The sequence below is a fragment of the Podarcis melisellensis genome (assembly GCF_964234715.1).
Source record: "Podarcis melisellensis genome assembly, chromosome: 11".
Lineage (NCBI taxonomy): Eukaryota > Metazoa > Chordata > Lepidosauria > Squamata > Lacertidae > Podarcis > Podarcis melisellensis.
Window position 1 is genome coordinate 21,230,047 of NC_138543.1, and position 17,882 is coordinate 21,247,928.

Here is a 17,882-nt window from a genome sequence, read left to right on the forward strand (position 1 = left end):
GTCCAAATAGCAATGACATTGGACAGTTCTGCATGTTGACCATCTGCCAGTGATCTATCCTGCCAGGAATTCCCACATATGTGCAATACATACACCTTGCTGCCGCTGCTGCTACAACACATACAGCAGCAATGTATTAAAAGGTAACCAGTCGTGACCGACTCTGGGGTTGCGTGCTCATCTCGCTTAAGAGGCTGGGAGCCAGCGCTGTCCGAAGACACTTCCGGGTCACGTGGCCAGCGTGACGAAGCTGCTCTGGCGAGCCAGCACCAGCGCAGCGCACGGAAACGCTGTTACCTTCCCGCTGTAAAGCGGTACCTATTTATCTACTTGCACTTAGGGGTGCTTTTGAACTGCTAGGTGGGCAGGAGCTGGGACCGAACGACGGGAGCTCACCCCGCCGCGGGGATTTGAACCGCCGACCATACGATCGGCAAGTCCTAGGCACTGAGGTTTTACCCACAGCGCCACCCGCGTCCTAGCAATGTATTACTCCTCTCCATATCATTTGCTATTACACATTTCATGTCAAGACACATATCACACTTCTGTTCCCTTCCCGGCTGATGATCATGCTAAGTGAAATCATGGTAGAGAATATGTTTTCCACAAGTTGCCATCTCCCTTGTAGTGGATGTTGGCACCCTGGAAAGGATGGCGTTGAGTGTTAGCCCAGAACAATTACACCAATAAAGAGATTGTAAGTCACATTATAAATAAGAACACAATAATCACTCTCCCTTCTGCCTTACGGGTGCTAAAGTCAGCTAACATTTTGTTGTTGTTGTTTAGTTGTTTAGTCGTGTCCGACTCTTCGTGACCCCATGAACCAGAGCACGCCAGACACTCCTGTCTTCCACTGCCTCCCGCAGTTTGGTCAAACTCATGCTGGTAGCTTCGGGAACACTGTCCAACCATCTCATCCTCTGTCGTCCCCTTCTCCTTGTGCCCTCCCATCTTTCCCAACATCAGGGTCTTTTCCAGGGAGTCTTCTCTTCTCATGAGGTGGCCAAAGTATTGGAGCCTCAGCTTCAGGATCTGTCCTTCCAGTGAGCACTCAGGGCTGACTTCCTTAAGAATGGATCGGTTTGATCTTCTTGCAGTCCATGGGACTCTCAAGAGTCTCCTCAGCTAACATATGGTTTATCTAAAACAATGAACAGATTTGTAGCTTGCAGTAAATTCAGTGTCAACAAGAGAAAAGGGGTGTTGTGCAATGCTCAGCATCACATGGAAATGTTCTCCCACCCACAGTGCAAAACACCAAAAGGAATATATATTTAATTTCATGTTATTTACAGAGTGTATTAATCCCCTCATATGCCGAACATTTAAAAGCAATGTTCAAAATTCTTTTGGGTAGCAGCAAGCACTAAAATATACACATTTAAAAGCCTGGAAATTGTTTAAGGAGCATGGCTGAGATCACTGTACTTCAGAGGGCACCTCTAATAAAGAGATGTTTTCAGCAGCTAAAGCATGTCAGAGAATACAACTAGTGTCATGTAATAAAGATTAAAAGAACTGGCCACTGGCCAAGTTAATATTAATGTTTGGGAACTAATGCACTTTCAAATGTACAGGAGGTGCAATACTTTGCAAGAAGTCTGAGTGCATGACTCTCAAAGTACAATACAGTAATCAGGAGATATCCAAATTATGAAAATATATTTCTTTCGAAATAGATGTTTTAAAGCTCCTAAGAGAGAAATTTGTCAACCTTTTTGGGTCTGTGGGCACATTTCACAAACTGGAGCAACTGTCAGTGGTAGCACACACATACCCCATAACCAAGCACATACTGCCATTGATTCTACAGGCCATGGGCTATTTCAGTGGGATGCGAACCAGGAAAGCTCTTTGTGGGCACCAGGAGGCTCACAGTCATCACTCCGGTGACCCTCAAAGAAATCTCTGTGGAGTTATTTTTCTCCTATTGAAATCAATTGTGCTTAAACTTCCCATGGAAATCAATGGGACTTTAAGGGGGACTATTCATTTCAATGGAGCAATACATGACAGGAGAAGTCCCCAGAGTATTGTGCCCACTGGACCCTATCTGCAGCTCCATCCTCAAAATGTCATGTAAGTGGCAGTAAATTTCCAAGAACTTGCAATTCATCCAGAACAAGGATCACCACCAAATGCTGCCTCTGTCCCTCAAAGCAACCCTCGATGAGATGCTCCAAAGGCGCAGCTGCAAAAAATAACCCAAGAATCTTGCGGCACCTTAAAAGACTTGAGAAATGTATTGTGTGATGCATCCACAAAAGCTTATTCTATAATAAACTGGTGGGTTTTCAAGGAGCCCCGAGACTTCCTGGGTCTCCCCTGCCCCTAAGAACCAGCGATTCTTGCCTTGCTTAATCCATGCAAGTGGTTTAAGGGCTGTGCAGCAGCGACAGCCCCAGCGCCGGAGTCCAGTTCCCCCGAATCGCCCAGCAGGGGCCACTGCTGTTCCAGAGCAGCCTCGCCGCCGCCGCCGCCGCCTCCTCAGCTGGCGCTGCTGCCGGCAGGGAAGGTGAAAGGTTGGCAGGAGCAAGAGGGCGGAGGGAAAAGGAAGCGAAACAACGCCGGCTGGGCAGCCGACCTGGAAACTGACACCGCCGAGGTGCCGAGCAGCTGAGCCACCCCGAGGGGAAGAAGCAGGAGCAGAAGGCGCCGCAAGGGCAGCAGCTCAGACCACCGAGCAGGCTCGGCTCACCGGCGACCCCGACCTGCCTGCCTGCTTGCCTGCCTCGCGGATAGCGCGCGCGCCGCAGCCCTGTCAGGTCCTGGGAGCGAACAGCCGCCGCGCTTGCTTGCCCCGCCTCCCGCCCTCCTGGGCCCGGCAAGGTTGGCCCGTCGGCGGGGGAGCGGAGCTTCGTCCAAGCGAGAGAGAGAGAGAGAGAGGAGGGCCGGGCGGCGAGGCAGCAGCGCTCGGCTTCTCCTGAGGGGCGAGCCGCAGCGAGGCAGGTGGCGCTTCCGTCGCGCTCGGGGCCGCCAGCGTCGCTCTCCAGCCCCAACTTTGGCGGGCGGAGTTGAGGGAGAAGAAGAAGCCGAATAAAAAAGCCCCCCCCCCGCCAACCCCGGAGGTCTCTTTCAGGTGGCCGCGTCAGACCCCGAGAGCGCCCGGAGCTTCCTTTCCGTGGAAGGAGCGCTTGAGAGAAAGACGGGGAAGCTGACTGGGGAAAGCGCGCGCGGGCTGCTGCTTCTGCTGCTGCTGCCCGGGCAGCTCTGCGCCCAGTCCGGCGCCTCGCTCTCCCCACGCCCTGTCAGGGAGGAGCTGCCCGCTGCCGCTTCTTCTTGGCCCGCTGCAAGGTAACGCGGGGTGCGCGGCGCGTGCGGGAGGGAGGGGTGGTTTATCTATTTGTGGCGCTTTACACAAAGGAGCAGCGCCGAAGCCGGGGAGGTGGGACGCGCGGCTACTCAAGCTTTTCGCCCCGGGAATATGGCTCGGGCGGCGAGACGCGCTATGGCAGCCGGTGTGTAGAGAGACAGAGGAGGAGGAGGAGCGCGCGCCCGGGCACATGTCCTTTTCTCAAGTTCTGGAGGCTAGAAAGGAGGGCGGCTGAAGGGCTGCATAGGTGCCTTGAGGGAGGTCGTGTTTCCCCTGATCCGGGTTGGGGTGCTACTTTTACCCATAGGGCTCCTGTGCTCCAAAGGTCAGCGGTTTATCATGGCTGAACCTGGAACAAAGAAGCCCACGGGGACTGAGAGGGGCTTGGACTGCAAACTTTAACCTGTGGAAACTTTTAATTCCTGAATTTCGCTCTCTGCTGCCTAGCAACCAATGTCCCCCCCCCCCCACATGCAAGAAGAACTTTGACTTTTTTTGTGGGATATCTCAACAGGATTCTTTTTTCTCCCTCCTCCTCTAGCATTTAGCTCCCTCCCCATATGTGAAGCTGGAGCCTCCTCAACTTGACAAGGCCAAAGAAAAACCTGCTCTCTTCAGGGTTGCTGAGCCATATCATGTATTGTTCACCAGCGCTGAGTTAATTTGCCACCCCCCCTTGCCTTCATCTCTCGCTCGCATTTGCCCTCTGACATCAAAGCACGGAGACCGCCATGGGCTGCTTCTGCGCAGTCCCGGAGGAATTTTATTGTGAAGTTCTGCTTCTGGATGAATCCAAGTTGACCTTAACCACCCAGCAGCAGGGGATAAAGGTAAGCCGTGTCTGCCTCCTGCTCTGTTTTCATTGGGGTTTCCCCGGACGCTTGCCAGTGGTGCTTGAAATGCTTTGTCTGGAGTTGAGCAATCAGGGGCAAACCTACATGGAAACATACTGTTCTCAGAGAGTGCCTATCAAAACAGGCTGGCTTCTAATGACCAGGAAATAGACATGTCAAGTGGCATTTAACTTTGCATCACATTCCATTACCCAAGACGAAGTTGAAAGAGTAAAAAGCAAGAGGAACATAGAAGTCTTGAAGGTGAACAACAGGATTTTAAGTGTCGACCGGTTGTCTTGTGACTTGGGTAGTGTGTATGAAGTATGTGATGTGATGTAATATTATAGAATTTGATAAAAGGAAAAATAACACTTTGGTAACTTTGCCACAGAGGTTTATATACTAGCGGGGTGAGATCTTTTGAAAATGTTTTCCTGGATGACTTCTTTGCTTTATATGATTTGCTTTGCGCTCTGATTTTCAATTGCAAGGGTGCTTAGCAATCAAAGATCTTACACTGGAAACCAGGCACTTTGAAATATATACATGATCAGCAAAGATATTTTCAGGGTTTGCCTAATAAAATTATACTTGAGGCTTGCCTAAGAAGCGTGCTTTTCAAAGGCTCAGAGTGCTAGTCTGCACCTGCTGAGGAGTCTGTTACTCACCAGCTCCTTTTAAGCACATTTTAATTCTTAGTGATTTCAAGAAGAACCTTAATTATATTGCTATGTGCTCCATGATCCTGTTGAAAAGGACGGCTGTAAAAAAGCTTTAACTTTGGATTTATTTATTTATTGAATTTACTGATACTTGCTTGCCTACTAAAATGCTTATAACTCAGCTTTTAGGTGGTTCTTAGCACAAGAGCTACAGGAACCAGTTCTCTAAACAGGCATTTGTGGGTCTTGTTCAAATACAGTCTCTATGGGATTGGGTCAGTATTTCTGCTTGGGGAGGAAGGCTATACATGCTAATTGTTTTCTAGGGTTGTTTTTTTTTAACTTCTTAAGTCATTCAAATACTTATTGTGAATTCTGTTTTATAGAACTGAATGCTGATAGGCCATGTTTCACTAGTAAGGAATCTTCTCTCCTGACGGGGAATAATTTTATGTGAATGTTTCTAGAGGGAGAGAGAAGGCGATTGTCTAGGAATTCTATGTATATATGGCTGTACTGTATTCTCTTGGCTCTTTTAGTGGGTCAACGACATATTATATGCCTTGATTACTGTGCATGTGCTAGAGTTAGGACTAAAGAAAGGGCTACATGTTTATAATAGTGAAGTTGTCCATCTACAGGCAACTTACTATAAGAAATAGCCCTTTAACAAGAATTCAGTTTGACTTGTTTGTACACAAGTTTGTAAACAGAGGTTATCTTGAGTATAAAACTGCATGAAACTGAAGCTGTCTGTGGCAGTTGGAAAATGTTGGCATTCAGTTAAGTGAAAGAAGAACTATTAGGAATTTGGTCTCACTAATTTCAGCGGGACTTATGTACACAATGCTTAGGTTTTTATGCTAAGAGATGCTAGATTCATTTGGATTTGCTGATCCTGTGACTTTAGTGTAGGAATCTTAGTTGTACACCTAAGGGTCGCTTTATGCATTGTTTTTAGGGGTACATCTAAGATGATTTAAGGGCAAACTTTAATATGCAAATATGACCAGTATGTGTTAAATAAGTGGATCATACAGATATTAAAAACTGAGGTTTTAAGTGGAACCAGGCTTGTATTTCATTGCGTTTTGAAAATGGTGGCATATCTATCTAATCTGTCTATCTAATCTATCTAGTAATGAGTTCTAGTTCAGCAGATTTACATTAGAAAAGTATAAAAGAATGTAGTGATTTATTTTTAATTCATTCCTGGTGTTTAAAGTCTAGAGAGTATGTCATACTGAAATGTCAGAATAGAGGCATCATCCCTGCAGCACAATATCCTTGCAGCACAGAACAGCATAATCTGGGGAGCAGGAGAGCAAGTTAAAGGTTGTTATCTACCTTGCGTACATTGCAAATAGTTTACAAGTTGGTTGCTAATTGTAGGGATGTTGTTGTTTTACAAGCACTTGCAGTTTTGTCTGAACTTCATATTTGTAAAAAATCAAGTGGTTCATGATAGAAGCAATTTATTCTAAACAGGTGTAACACGTTTGTTAATGTCACAATACTACAATGGATGCAATTTTCATAACTCTTGGTAGTTAGAGTTAATTGTTTCTTGGGGATATAGACTTTATTTGTATTGTGTTATGTAGGCAGTTCACCCGTTAGCCAGTTCACCTGTTGACCTTTTGTTAATATGAAACCAGTGGTTCTTTGAATCAGTTCTCCAGACAAGCACTTCCAGGGCCACTGTGGGGAAAGGATCTAAAAGAGGCCTGGGTGCTGTGCAAGGGAAGTGTGAGAACATGATTTACACAAAAGTTATTTACTGAAATATTTGAGTATCACGGGGAGAGGGAACTGGGAAGAGTGAACATGGGCCCAAATGCAATAAAAATATGTTATTGAAGCTACCTGAGGGATTTCTGGACGCTATGAGGAACTGGGATAAGTGCAGTAATTGCAGACATGGGACAGCAAACTGGGCAAAGACAAGGCAAGCATGCAAAGTTAAAGTAGATCTGTGAGTGGCTCTGATCATTTTTAGGCTGCGTACAAATGTACCATTTAAATGGTAGGCACCATGCGATTGGCTTGAGCTATCTGATGGTGACTTCACATATGAGTAGATTGAAGGAACTGCAGCTCACTCTTATGGTATTGAAAAGTGGGGGTACATCAGCAGAATGAAATCTGCTCACTTGGAAATAAAAGCCCCTGGGTTGCCATCTTATATCTGGCACACCCCACATAGCTTTAAATCATTTGCTACAGTTGGAGATAAAGCAGACCCCTCCTGGTCTTAGCCTCTGCCCCTTGCCCCTTTTGCTGTGAAGTACAGTGGTACCTCTGGTTACGAACCTAATTCATTCTGGAGACCTGTTCTTAACCTGAAACCGTTCTTAACCTGAGGTATCACTTTAGCTAATGGGGCCTCCCGCTGCCGCTGCTTGATTTATGTTCTCATCCTGAGGTAAAGTTATTAACCTGAGGTACTACTTCTGGGTTAGCAGAGTCTGTAACCTGGAGTGTTTGTAACCCGAGGTACCACTGTACTGTTTGGAGTGGGAGATAGGGACACATGACAGAACAATGGGAGATAATCTATAGCTGCTACACCTGCTTCTGCACTAAGAAGACTTGAAGATTTGCATCCAAGTTGCAGATTACATTATTCCCCCACCCCATGGCTTGGGATCTGATTCTCCATTCTGCTGTATAGTATTACAGTGTTGAAACAAAATAAATCCCCCCCCCCCTTCCAGTAGTACCTTAGAGACCAACTAAGTTTGTTATTGGTATGGTATAATTGGAATTACAGTGTGTGAATTAAGCAAACACATGAATGGGGTCAGTGGTTCAGGTCATATCAATATGGTTCGCAACTGCTTCCTTGGAATTACATTGTAGAGACTAGTATATGTGAATGAGAAAGACAAAGAGGATTGCCACCTTGCAACCTGGATATACTCATGTACAGACACACTGGTGGAGGAAGAGGAGTGCAGGGGGAGCGCACCGTCCCCGGCAGCGTGATCCCGGTAGGGTGCCATTGGTGCTGCCCCCCCACCCATGCTGGGCGTCACACCCCCGCAGGCGGTGCACCACGCCCCCAGGATGCACACCATGGACGCCCCCACCAGCTCTCTGCCCCCCCCGGTGCCGGAGCATGAAGCTCCACCACTGTATAGACACACACGTGTGGTATATAGTCTGGTTACTGTTTCTTTGCTGTGAAGTTCCACACTGCAAGAAAGGATGTGTGAAACCATATGGGCATAACTTGTTGCATGGGCGAGAACAAAGTTGTAGACCTAAGTCATCAAGTCCACTTGTGTCTTTGCTTAGTACAGACACTGTTCCCTCCAGTGGCATAGTATTGCACTATGGGAAAGCAGCTGCTGTGCTGCTTGTGTGTAAAAGAGGATTAGATCCAATGATGTCCATGGGATTTGCTTTTGATTAAATCTGCTAAAGATCACAGACGAAATAAAGTTTACTTAGATGCACTGGCCACAGTGAACGGAAAACTTCCTAGATCGCTCTCCAACGACATTGACTTTGAAAGCACTGATGCTTATGTTCCTGTCCACAGGTGGTTGCAAGTTGCCTGCAGGAAGACTTTTGCTGTACTCCTGTGTCTGCAGCAGATCTTGACATCCTTTTCTATATCGCTGTAGCTTTTGCATTCCAATTAAGGAGCACTAGGAAGTGAAATAAGTTGCTAGCAGGAGAGGAGAAGAACAAGAGGTAGCAATGTGGTCTGTCTCAAGAGTAAAATTTTTGGAATTACTGCTTGTCAAATCTTTCTAGTTGGGATTTAAGTAACCATTGGTGTCAGCCACAGGTATTTGTGTAACCTGGGAGGACTTTGTATCCATTCTGAAGGTTTTGTGCTTCCTCTACTCATTTTCCCAGGGCCATGTTCTTCGGACCTTTAGCCTAGTTATTTTACTGGTTTCTTGGACCCACTTTCTAGAAAACAACCTACCTTACTGTTAAAATGGCTCTTGCTTAGCAGCTTTCAAATTCTGTTTTTAGGACCTCTGGAATACCTTCTTGGGAGTTTCTCAGTGAGAAGATCAGTAATGGTGAACCGGCTTGCCAGAAAGATACCTAGCTTGATCAATAATTACTGGTACTTCCTTTGCAATGTTCAACCTGTGGGTGTACTTTGGTTTGTGTGTGATAATAGTAAAGTCTAATAGGTGTTGCAGGTGTCACGTATCAACTGAGTGTGTGCTGAGTGGTAAAATGAGCTGAAACCAAAAGAATAAAAAGTGAAAGAAATATGAGGATGACAAAGTATCCCAAATAGTTGCTTTTCTGGAAGATGTGGAGACAGGCATATTGGAGACCTGGAAGTCCAGCGTCCTTCAGCTTTGGGCCAAGAGTGGCCTTGCACCTCAAGAGCAGGAGCTGCCATTGTATATCATCAATGGCTACTTCATAGGCTTCAGACAAAACATCAATAATATCTGCTGGGCTTCAAATTGCAGCTATCCTTTTGTTATTCAGTCCTTGAACTTTTGTGAGATTGCGCCCAGTGGGACTGAAGAGGTTTCAACGATGCTGCTGCAAATGGGGAATGCATTCAGACCAATTTTGGCACTTTGGTTGCCCTAAACAGTTCTTCAAGGACGCAGTTGCAACCCTTTGAATTCTTTTGATAAGCTGGTGCATGAAAGCTCTTGAGAACTTCCTACAGACTGGAAAGGTGTCTGTGCAGAAGCAGGAATTGCTCATTACTGTGGGATTTACCCACAAATCCCCCCCAGTCCCCCACCCACTGCTGCTAGTTTGTTGAACCACTGTTTTTTACCTAAAACTGATGGCTGCAGGATGAGAAGGTGCCACACAGCTCATGGTTCAACTCCACCACTAACTTACCAAACCATGACCTATGATATTAGGAGTCCTCTCATTGTTAAGTGAGAAGCTACACACAACTACACTTGCAGTCTATTTTTGGTTGCTGGGGATGGGATCATCCTTTGGAAAGGCAGACTCCAAACAAGGGTGTACCAGTAAAAATAGGCAATTGTTGCTGCCGAAACAATTGTTGTAGCAACAGTATTATTTTGTTGGTGGAAGAGGCATAAGAGAATTGAAGGGAAAGGCCCAGAAGAGCTGGAAGTCTCATAAGCTGGAAGTTATCTGCAGCTGAAGAGGTGGCAAACTGTGACGAAAGCCTGCCTGATGCCCTCCAGAAGTATTTGTCTACAGCTCCCATGAGCCTCAGCCAACATGGAGGACAGCAAAGGCTAGTACAAGGTAGCAGCGTATTTCTGGCAAAAGTGGTATTGTTATAACTATACAATTACAACTTAAGGTAACACGATCTTTTAAAAACCCCAAAGGACTACAGTTGTACCTTGGATCCTGAACACCTTGGTACTTGGACATTTCGGCTCCCGAATGCCACAAACCCGGAAGTGAGTGTTCTGGTTTGCAAACGTTCTTTGGAACCCAAACATCCGACGGGGCTTCCTGCAGCCGAATGGATTCTGTTTGAATTCCAAGGTACGACTGTATATGCAGTGCTATTTTTCTAGAAAAAGAGGTGCCAGAACTCACCATGAACAACTCCCTCATTCTCTTAGAATGGCAACGGTGCCTACCTAAGAGGTGCTGGAACTGAGTTCCTGTGAGTTCCCCCTGAAAAAGCCCAGACTATATGGTGAGTTAGGTTTATGCTCAAAATGGCAAGCAAAGCCTGTTGGGTGCTGTCACTGCTCACATCCATACTATACATTTAAAGCAGGGGTAGGCAACCTAAGGCCCGTGGGCCGGATCCGGCCCAATCACCTTCGCAATCGGGCCCACGGACGGTCCGGGAATCAGTGTGTTTTTACATGAGTAGAATGTGTCCTTTTATTTAAAATGCATCTCTGGGTTATTTGTGGAGCATAGGAATTTGTTCATCCCCCCCCCAAAATAGTCCAGCCCCCCCACATGGTCTGAGGGATGGTGAACCGGCCCACAGCTGAAAAAGGTTGCTGACCCCTGATTTAAAGCATATGGCCTTTCCCAAAGAATCCTAGGAGCTATAATTCTCGGTACCCTGAACGAATTGCAGTTCCTAGGACTCTTTGGGGGCAAGTAATGTACGGTACTTTATAGTGTGGCTTTGACCAGAGACATGTTTTTAGCATCTAAGACTTTCCTCTTCACCTGGGTGATTGGAGTAATTTGATGCAGCCAAGTCAAGGCTTTATGTTAGTTCAGCTTTGGGCAGCTCTTAAGCTACCACACTACCCTGAGGAGGATGGTATTTTATTTTTAATCTATTGATCTGACAGCTTAATTTTTTATTGGCTCTTTTTAACAATTTTGCATGTTTAAAAACTTGATCGCAAAGCTGATTGTAGGACTCCTAGAGAACAGCCCTGTGTTAGGCAACTACCAACTAAATAAACATTAATTACACTTTAAAAATTGCAAGCGTAATGTTTCTAATAAGACCATATATCTGCCATAAGGGGACAGCATAAAGCTATGAAAGTTACCACATCTTCTTTGGTTGTTGTACAAATACTGCCTCGGCAATCAAATTGCAAAATACAATACAAAGTATAGTTCTTGTCATTTCATAATTCTTTCTTAAGCACAGGAGTCCTGCCAAGAATCGGAGTCCCCTACCCCCCAAGTTAATTTTAAGCCTGTTTTCTCATAATTATAATTCCAAAGCTGGTAGCCTTGCAATTTTGCAATTTTCAGTGAGACAAAGCTGAATATAATTTATTTTGAAGGAGTCGTCTTGTATGCAGCCTAAATTTGCTGCTGCTACTACAAAAGTTGAAATTAGGCAAGCAAAAGGAAGATTATTAGATTTTAAAAAACACAATTCTTATGTTTTTTGCTTGCATTAGAAAATTACTGTTCATTAGAACTAGCATAACAGCCTGAGCCAATAAAATTATAGCTCAAACCTCAGGCTGACCAGGAGGTAACTTCATTTAAAAATTAATGGGTTTCTGTCATGCTGTCATGCCAGTTTCATTAATTTAGTTAGATGCATCCTGGGAAAATAAAGTGTCTCAATACTCATTCATTATATAGGTATTCCATGGAGAATTCAAAATTGCTGGTCTCAGCTGTAAAGATGCAGGAAAAATTAGCAATCTATGTCAAATAATGACAGTCGTTTCGAAGAATGGCTAATTTATGAAAAGATTTGCAGGATCTTTTGTTCCTTTTGGTCTTTTCCAGATGAATAACAGAAATGTGGAAAGGCCTGATACTATATCATTCATATATATGTATAGAAATATATTAAAGTTTGAGATTTCTTGCTACCACGCCAAAATTAGAAAGCCTTTTAAAAAAAGATGCTATTTTCCAATCCATATTTCATATAATCAAGGAAGAGAATGAATTAAAGCCTCGTATTTCTGATTTAAAAAGCTTGTGCTGATGCAATCAGTCCTTAGTAGAGATACCCTAACTTTTGAGGCCTGCCTCTGCTGAGATGTTACTACAGAATTTTTGACTTTCATGGAAGGAAATTCCTATTTATCAAATTGAGAGTCACTCCTTGATTGGGCTGTGGCCTGGTAGGGACCTGCTAACTAAACATGCTAACATCTTAGGAAAGAGAGGCAAGGGTATAGGGTTGCTCTCTCTACTTCCAGTTAGACTCCACTAGTAGGGGCAGTGTCTGGCCCAGCTAATAGGAGTTTGCAAGCAGTTGTCCAGACCCTCCAAGTGCCCCTGTTTTCCAGGGACAGTCCTGGATTTACAGAAGCTGCCCTGGTTTCTGATTTGATCCCAGAATGGCCTGCTTTCCCTTAGGACATCCCTATTTTCATCAGAGAAATGTTGAAGGGTATGGTAGGATGTCTCTATTTTCATTGGAGGGTATGGAGTTATGTGACCCCCAAGCCAAGGAGATGAGTAACTATACAACCTTTAGAAAACATATGAAGGCAGCCCTGCATAGGGAAGTTTTTTTAATGTTTAATGTTTTATTGTGTTTTTATATCTGTTAGAAGCCTCCCAGAGTGGCTGGGGTGACCCAGTCAGATGGGCAGGGTATTATTATTATTATTATTATTAAACAGGATGTTCCTATTTTCATCAGAGAAATGTTGGAGGGTATGTTGGTGTGGGTAGGCCCCAGGCATACAAATGACAGGGAGAAGATTAAGCTAGAGCCCCTCTTCCTGACATCTGTTTTTCTATGTTGAATAATGTTTTTCTACAGAGGAGCACAGTGAACCTACACCTACAGGTGAAACAGTACAATCAAGACATAGGTATACCACCTCACCTACTGCCTGTAGAAACTAAGCATAAAAGGGACTCTCAAGCAGGTTGGATTTATGCTGCAAGATGAATGCTGAGGCCTGTGTTACTGTGCAAACCTTTATTGAGGATGGTCTTGAATGACCAACTGACATGTGATAAAACTAAGCTGTGCTTGGCACGCCACAAAAGCTTTCTGGACAATGATAATATTGGCTCAGATAGGTATCTGCATGACACACAACCCAGAAGTGGCTGCTGTGGAACCTCTCCCTCAAAGCTGGTGTCACTGTCATTTACCTGGATGGTCTTGGGGGTAAGGAAAAGCAGGAAGGTATCTGTACTGCTCAGGTGTCCCAGCAGAGCCAACATGGCCTCTTACCTGTTGATACATTGCCCAAGTTCATGGTTGCATGATACTGATGTTGTGTGGGTACCTCTGCAGTATCTCCTCACTGTTTTGGTTGCTTCACAAGCACTCTGTATGAGATGAACAAAAGTTGCTATGCATTGAAGTGGTTGTGTGAACCTGGCCTTGGTAGAGATGAAAAGTAAAGCAGACCATTTTCATTTTTGTATAGGCAATGTGTGCCTATGGGAGTTAGGCACCTTTCAGAATCTCAGCCTCCTCAGTAGAACTTCATGCGCCAACATCTGGGATAGGTTTGGCTGCCTATGTTGTTTTATGCATGCTCCAAATACTTGTGAAGTTATTCTATCATTCTTTTGAAAAACAAAATACCAGTCTTAATACAGATTGCTTTTCCCTCCTTACCCAATATTCATAGTCAAAGGCAAGGTAGTCACTGGTACGGTTGGATCATCAATTGCTGATTTGTAGGAGGGAAAGTAAATACATCCTAATGAAAACATGCAAATTAGTCATAAAAGTGGAAGAAGTGAAATGGACGATGAAAGGAAAGTGTTAGTCTGCTGAGATTACTGCTAATATTGTTCAGTAGTACAAATGGAGCTCGCTATAGGTGTAATTACCGGTAATGAAATGTCTTCTGGACATAAAATTTCTTAAAAAATTATGCCGCAGTCTTACGCTTCATTACAGTTTAGACTTTAGAGAGACTGGTGGCAGCATTTGAGTAGCCACGTAATGTTAATTTGAGCTTCCACCTTGCCTCTCCATATGCTTGTTATGAACTATAACACCATAAAACATCAAAATACTGTCACAGTAAATCATTGTCACAGCTTAACAACAGCAAAAAATATAGATGTATAAAAAACAGCCTAATAGTGGTAGCCATGCCTGAAGGCTACTTTAAATTAAAATGTGTTCCATTATTTTTGAAATCTGAAAAGGAAGTTGCATTGCCACATAATCTCAAAGAGATCATTCGACAAACAGGGAGCAACTGCAGAAAAGTCCCTGCTTCCATTCAAAGAAAGAGGAAAGATCATGACTGTATTACAAAGATGTCGCTGGCTGTAATCCTCAAAACACTTTCGAGGAGATAAATTCCACAAAAAATATTGATTATACAAATTAGTAGAGCTTACTTCCAAATCAATGTGTTTATGAATGAGGTAGTTATAGAGACAGAAAGCGGATGAGATGACAAAAACCACATGCAACATTTATGTTTTACCCTCCCACTCCCAGTCCTCTTTTGTATCACAGTAAGAAACAAGGGGGAGGAACAATTTCAACTGGGGCTGTGTTGCTGTGGGTAAGGTTCTAATTCTTTGCTCCCATGCTAATTTCAATTCTGAACTCCTAGATGCTTTTAGCCGTAGAGGAGAAAACTGACAAGCATGAGAGATTAAGACTATAAATTCCCTACACAATGAATGGCTTCAGACAAGGTGAATTAAGTTACAGAATTGGTGTGAGAATCAGTGGTTAGGTTTCTCCCCCTTGTCATGGACCTGATCTAGAGTTATCCCCTTCAATTCCATTTTATAAAATACAGTAAATAGATGTTGGGAGTTTCCATTGCAGAACTCCAATGTCCTGTGTACTTTGACCTTCAGGGTACACCGAAGAAGCACAGGAGGAGAAATGTTCTGAGAAGTCTTTCTAGAAATGAGACCCTTTCTCTGAATTCGTATTCATTTGTATGATCTCTTCACATACTTTATTTTATTTTAAGGAGAAGCGTGTTAAGAAAAAGAATGCTTAATGCATAACTGAAGAATTGCATTTCACAGATTTTAGCCTTGTCATCCTGCCAAGTCAAATGTTGCTGTTTAGTGAATCTGTCTTGATCTGCATTATTAGTGAACATACCCAGCCTTTCCTAAATATTTTTGAAATAGCAACTTATTTGGCTTCCTTCCTAACTTTTTGTGTTTGACCTTGTTTCTGTTAATGCATACTGAAAAGGAAAATGCCTCTCTACGTGCCATAGAAATAACAGTAGAACTCATTAATAGGTCATATAATTTTAGAGTTCGAAGGGACCCTCAGGATCATCAAGTCCAATACCCTATGGTGCAGGAATATGCAGCTGCCCCATACAGGGATCAAACCCGCAACCTTGGCATTATCAGCACCATGCTCTAACAAGTTGAGCTATCCAGGCTCTGCAATAACAGTAAGGGCTCTTTGGACATAGTTGTTTGGTGGAGGACATCGTTCTTGAATGGTAAACAATTGGTGCATCTGAAAATGCATGTTCCAGTATAACACCAAATACCTCCAATAACTCCAATATCGGGAAAGGTCAGCACTAAGAAATAATGGTTTCTGCTCATTGTAATATACCAGCATAAAATTAAAGGTCAATACCTGTAATTTGTTAGCACTCTGGAAAGTACCTTCATACTAGGGAGTCCAACTCTAAGGAAGTACTTTCCAAGCAGATAATGAAGTCAGTGATGACTCAGGAAGGGTTGCCTTTTGTGGAAGGAAAGTGTGGTATAAATTAAGTCTTCTTCTTTGGTGATCACTCTTGGCTGAGTAAGATTGTCTTCCATGAACACGGTTTTAACAGTGAGTCCGTAAGTGACTATGGAGGCCAATTCTGGATCTACATGTCCTTTGACAGTGGGGACATAGGATTCTGGGCGGGAGTTGATCATGGTGAGGGTTTGCCAAGCGTACCTTTCTCTTAGCATGTTTCTCCCTTTCATCCTGAGTTCGAGCATCTTCAAAGTCCATGACACCTTTGGTAAAGGCTGTTCTCCAATTGGAGTGCTCACAGGCCAGTGTTTCCCAGTTTTTGGTGTTTATACTACATTTTTAAAGATTTGCCTTGAGAGAGTCTTTAAACCTCTTTTGTTGACTACCAGCATTACACTTTTCATTTTAAAATTCAGAATAGAGTAGTTCTAAATTAAGTAACTCCTACTTTGCTTTTCAACTTGGTGCATCATCAACTGCACATATATTGCATCAGTAAGGGTAAAATAAACATTTAAAAATGAAAGTGTGGATACCTAATTTATCAAAACAAAACAGGAGACTTTCTGGAGACTTTGAAAGTCCATCCTTTCTTAATCCAATGATTAGTACAGTATCAAAATATGGTACCTGGAATTGAAGATTCTTAACTCCTTAGGTAAGTGATGATTGCTTGGCAATCAGTAACAGTAGCATTGATAATTTGCTGCCAATATGCTTTGGCAAGGTCGAGTTTTGCAAACACTTTGCTCTCAGCAAGAACACTCAGCAGTCAATTAATCACAAGAACTAGATAACGATACTGTTTAAGTGCCTTACAGTGTGCTTGTAAGCTCTGCAGTCTTGTCTTTCCTTACCATTTGACTTTAGTGCTGGCACAATTGCTGTGGTCGTTTTAGATTCTCAAGCTGCTCTTCAGTTAATTTTGTTTTTTAAGGGCAAAATGCATTTCCATTCTCCAAGCAAAATAGTGCAATGGCTGGATCTTGATATAGCTCTCCTTTTGGAAGCTTTCTTACTGGGTGGGGGTGTCGGCTTGGAAAGCCTGTACTAATGGTATGAACATGTTGGACATAGTGGTGTGAATCAGGTCTTTTCTAGTGGTATGAACTAGGTTCTTTCCTAAGAAGCTCTTATGGACTTCCTTCATGTGAAAAATGTGCTCTATTATTGAGCTATGGCTCTTCCTTGAAGTTTATAAGTAGGTGTAAAGTCAATGTGTAAAGGGAGTACAGAATAATATTTGCTGTCCCTGCTCCCAACTTCCAGCATTGTTCCTTTGTGAACAAAGCTACATGTGTTACAAGATGTAAATGCATATTTGTTCATGTGTCTGCAGTGTCCCTAACCCAATCTTATGGCAAGAGCCTTTCTGGATACAGTTTATGAGCATATAGTTTTTTTGTTTCCAAAACAATGGTCAACATGTGGAGGTTAGTGGCAAGAATTGCTGGTGATACTGTTTCCTTACCACAGGTTGTCTGAAACACCTTTAGTTGTTTTGGGCAGACATGTATACATTGATGCACTTAATTTAGATGACAAATATAGTTGCATACATATTTGCACTCTGAGCAAAGTGAAAATTTACACTTAGCCATAGATGGAGGAATATTTAATTTCTGGTGTTAATTCATTTCAGGTCAGTTCTATGTCTGGATAACAGTTACATTGGTAGATGTTTTGAATGTGGTACATCAGAAAGTGATCCATCTGAATATGTTTACCTGGGGACCTTCTGAACAAAGATGTTTTCTTTTATCTAAAAAAGAGAGAGAACATCTTTGCCTAGCAAGCCTCTGAAGAACTCTGTCTAAGACTGATGAGATTACCTTTGAAGATATGCACAGAATCATTTGCACAATTGAAGTAAGATGTGACAGTGTCATGGAAACAGAAGTATTGACATGTGGTGGAAACGTCTTCAAAGAGCAGATGTAAAATCGGGGCCACAATAGACTTGGATCAATCCCAGTGAGAAAAACAAAAAATACAAAACTCCCCAA

The 17,882-nt window shown here is 43.4% G+C and overlaps 1 protein-coding gene across 2 annotated transcripts in view; it reads left to right on the plus strand.

Annotated features, from left to right (window-relative positions):
- The first annotated feature begins 2,554 nt into the window (after positions 1 to 2,554).
- Positions 2,555 to 17,882, plus strand: part of EPB41L4A (erythrocyte membrane protein band 4.1 like 4A) — a 94,525-nt gene continuing 79,197 nt past the window's right edge. Inside the window, exons 1-2 of one of the 2 annotated variants that reach the window (XM_081930583.1) lie at positions 2,555 to 3,300; positions 3,861 to 4,149. In XM_081930583.1, the coding sequence (XP_081786709.1) occupies positions 4,051 to 4,149 (99 nt within the window). In that variant the 5' untranslated portion in view covers positions 2,555 to 3,300; positions 3,861 to 4,050. Of the gene's footprint in view, positions 3,301 to 3,369; positions 3,465 to 3,860; positions 4,150 to 17,882 lie in introns of those variants that run through there. The other variant, XM_081930584.1, reaches the window with a different exon arrangement.